This window comes from Eutrema salsugineum, unplaced genomic scaffold, assembly GCF_000478725.1.
Source record: "Eutrema salsugineum unplaced genomic scaffold, Eutsalg1_0 scaffold_16, whole genome shotgun sequence".
Classification (NCBI taxonomy): Eukaryota; Viridiplantae; Streptophyta; class Magnoliopsida; order Brassicales; family Brassicaceae; genus Eutrema; species Eutrema salsugineum.
The window spans coordinates 901,815-905,672 of record NW_006256858.1 but is presented as its reverse complement, the minus strand read 5'-3'; the positions used below and the strand labels follow the sequence as shown (position 1 = coordinate 905,672).

Here is a 3,858-nt window from a genome sequence, read left to right as displayed (position 1 = left end):
TCATGGGTGATATGGTGAATTTACCGACGGGAGAAATTCTGATCATAAACGGAGCTCAAGCCGGAAGTCAAGGATTCGAAATGGGATCGAATCCGTGTCTTTACCCGCTTTTATACCGACCCGAACAACCAATTGGATTGCGATTCATGACACTGAATCCAGGAACTGTGCCCAGAATGTACCATTCGACGGCGAATCTGTTGCCTGACGGTCGAATCCTTCTCGCCGGAAGTAATCCTCACTATTTCTACAAATTCAACGCGGAATTTCCCACCGAGCTACGGATCGAAGCGTTTTCTCCCGAGTATCTTTCACTGGATCGGGCTAATCTCCGACCCGAGATCCGAGAAATCCCGCAGATCGTACGGTACGGCGAGGTCTTCGACGTGTTTGTGACGGTTCCGTTGCCGGTTGTGGAGACGATTCAGATCAATTGGGGAAACGCGCCTTTCGCGACTCACTCGTTCTCTCAAGGTCAACGGCTCGTGAAGTTGACCGTTGGGCCGTCAATACCAGACGGAGTGGGTCGTTATAGGATTCAATGTACGGCCCCACTAAACGGAGCCGTTTCGCCGCCAGGGTATTACATGGCGTTCGCCGTTAACCAGGGTGTTCCCAGCATCGCTCGCTGGATACGTATAGTTTCTTGATTTAAAACCATGAGATTTTCAATTTTTTTTTTTATCATGAGTATAAAAAAACTTGTTGAATGTGTAAAAAAAAAAATTGGTGTAATATAAATATTTTTCATGGTGAAAGTTTGAAAGAACTTGAAAATAAGAAAAACTCAAACTTTATTTTTTTTTTATTGAAACCGGGGGCAGAGCCCCCTTAATTTATTCAAAATCTAAAAAAAAACAACTACAAACGAATATCTCTAGGACGGGTAAAACCGCTCTCATCCTCTAAAACAATTGACTGAACATTTTCTAAAGTAAAGTTAAACATATGAAGACCTACCGGTAATGAAAACGCATAGTTCGCTAATTCATCGGCAAGACGATTAGCTTCCCTATACACGTGAGCAATGCGGACTGTCCAGTCCCTTGATAGATAGCCATGGCACAATCATACCAGGAAAGACAGCGGGTGTAAATCATTTATCCCTGTCTCCAAACGCGTGATTTGTTTTTCCCAAGCGATGACCAGTCCATAATACACTCCCCAAAGTTCCGCCAATACGGCTGAACAAATACCGATATTTAAAGCAAACCCTCCCCTCCCATTTCCATCAACGTCTCTCAATACCCCGCCCGCTGTAGCTAGCCATGGGTTACCGCGAGATGCACCGTCCGTATTGAGCTTCACCCATCCTTCACTTGGAGGTTTCCACGCGATCCATCTCTGTTCGGTTGTCGTTCTCCTCTTACTCCCATGGACTAACGAGTGCGCCACCGTGACCTCCCTAGCTAGATCACGTAAAAATTTTACCCGATCACGCCATTTCTCTCTCCTCCCAAACACATCTCCACATCTCCATTTCCAACTCCACCAGACCGCCATCGAGAACAGAGTAGCCCATAAGCTTCCATCGGAATCTGTCGCATCTCCTAGATTACCATACAACCACTCGATCAATGACTTAGAGAAAAACACTCGTCTCTGGCGAAGAGGAACTAAACGATTCCATACTCCAACCATTGCCGGGCAGTCTCGCAACACATGGAGAATGGACTCATCACCCCCTTTACACACTTGACACAAGCTTGTATCACACAAATGTCGTCTATGTCTCTCCACATTTGTCATTAACGCTTGTTGAGTAACTAGCCAAAGGAAGACCCGAACCCTCTCGGGCGCGATCACTCTCCATACCCGCTCAAACAATCTCTCTAGGTTCGGTCTTGGTATCTCATCTCTCGTCAATAAGGAGTATGCGGATTTCACCGTGTACATTCCGTTAGATTTCTCTCCCCAAGATATCCTGTCCAATGATCCCGTCATATTTACCACCACCACCGATGCAAGCTTAAGGGTCACCTCATGTGACACATATGGTGCAATACGATTTAAATCCCACCCCATTCCATTTGTCCATAGCTCACAAGCTCGAGCACCCACCTCTTGGAACGGTAACCCACCTACTACCACCTCCGTCAAGGGCCTGTTTAAAACCCATTTATCTGTCCAGAATCGCACTTCCTGCCCGTCCCCGAGAACCCAGGTAACACCCGGTAACACCACTTCTCTTAGCCCCAGTCTCACACTCCGCCACGTAGACGACCAGGTACCTTTCGGCACCAGCCAAGTTGTATCATGTATATCCCGAACTTTATACTTATGCCTTAGCACCCGTGCCCACAAACTGCTTTGATCATGTAAAAGTCGCCATCCCACTTTCCCAGTAAGGCTCGGTTCATTGATTTCGCTGAACGGATACCAAGCCCACCTTCACGTTTCGGTATACACACTCTGTCCCATGCAATAAGATGTTGTTTCTTCCGCTCAAGAGTACTTCCCCAGAGAAAGGCCCTCGACACCCAATCAAGCTTGTCCAGTATGCTCGCTGGTAACATAATTATGCTCATATTATGAACAGGAATAGACCCAATGACCGCTTTCGTCAAAGTTACTCTTCCAGCTAAGCTCAGAAACCGACCCTTCCACCCAGCCAGTCTCGATGTGACCCTCTCCAAAACCTCACCAAATGTGTTCTTGTTAATCCGTTTCTGCAGGATTGGCATTCCCAGGTACTTCCCCAACTCCTTAGTGGCTTCGATACCACTTTCATCGCTTATGAGCTTTGCCAAATCGCTATGTACATTCCCTGAGAAAAATATCTTTGATTTTGCCAGGCTGATTTTCTGCCTCGAAGCTACACAAAAACGCTCCAACACCTTCCGTATCACTCTGTGCAACTGAAGCTTCGGCGAAGAGAACCAGATCATCTGCGAAACATACGTGCGACAACTTCGGTCCCCCACGAGAGAGACTAATCGGCTTCCACTCTTTCAGGCTAACGGCCATTCCAATCTGATGACATAACCTCTCCATACACAAGACAAAAAGGTATGGTGACAACGGATCTCCTTGTCTCAAACCCCGCGATGGCTGGAACGGTTCAGTTTTTTCTCCATTCCATAAGACATTCATCGACGGTCCAGTGACACATTTCATGATCCAAGCAATCCACATTTCGGGTAACATTGCCACTCTCAACGTATCCTCTAGGAAATCCCAACGTATCCTGTCATAAGCCTTCTCAAGATCGAGTTTTAGAAGCATCCAACATTTGCGACCTATCTTTCGACGCATCGAATGGACCGCTTCCTGAACAATAACTATATTATCTGTGCTTAGTCTCCCTGGGATAAAACTTGACTGTGCTGGACCAATTAACTTCGATATCACTGTCTTTAAGCGCATGACCATTGTTTTTGTAATTATTTTAAACAAAACATTACACAAACTAATCGGTCGAAACTGCGTTATTCTCTCCGGCTTCTCCACCTTCGGAATTAAGACCACAAGTGCATCATTCATTGCTGTTGGCAAGGCATTATTCTCAAAGAACTCCAAGACAAATCTCGTCACCGATGGCCCTACAACCTCCCAACTATGCTGATAAAACCCAGGATTAAAACCATCTGATCCAGGTGCTTTAAAGCGACCCATACTACGCAGAGATGTCTCCACCTCCTCGGAAGTAAACGCTCCATTTAAAACCGAAACCTCCTCATGAGTGAGGTGTTCAAAGCCTGCAGCTGGTAACCTCTCCACCACCTCATCTACGTCTTGAAGCGAATATAATCTCTTGTAGTAATTCACAGCAAAAGTCTCCAATTCCGACGCATCCGAAACCCATCTCCCCTCTTCATCTTTCAGCATCTCTATCCGGTTCTCTCCTCCAAATAATAG

General features: G+C 46.2%; 1 protein-coding gene and 1 pseudogene across 1 annotated transcript in view; one reads left to right on the top strand and one right to left on the bottom strand.

Moving 5' to 3' along the window:
- LOC18021024 (aldehyde oxidase GLOX) overlaps positions 1–748 on the top strand; it is a 1,819-nt gene extending 1,071 nt beyond the window's left edge. Inside the window, 1 exon segment of the mRNA XM_024157634.1 lies at positions 1–748. This exon segment is cut by the window's left edge and continues 102 nt beyond it. Coding sequence (XP_024013402.1) covers positions 1–650 — 650 coding nt within the window. The 3' untranslated portion in view covers positions 651–748.
- Positions 749–861: 113 nt separating this feature from the next.
- The window catches only part of LOC112087790, a 4,841-nt pseudogene continuing 1,844 nt past the window's right edge, over positions 862–3,858 (bottom strand).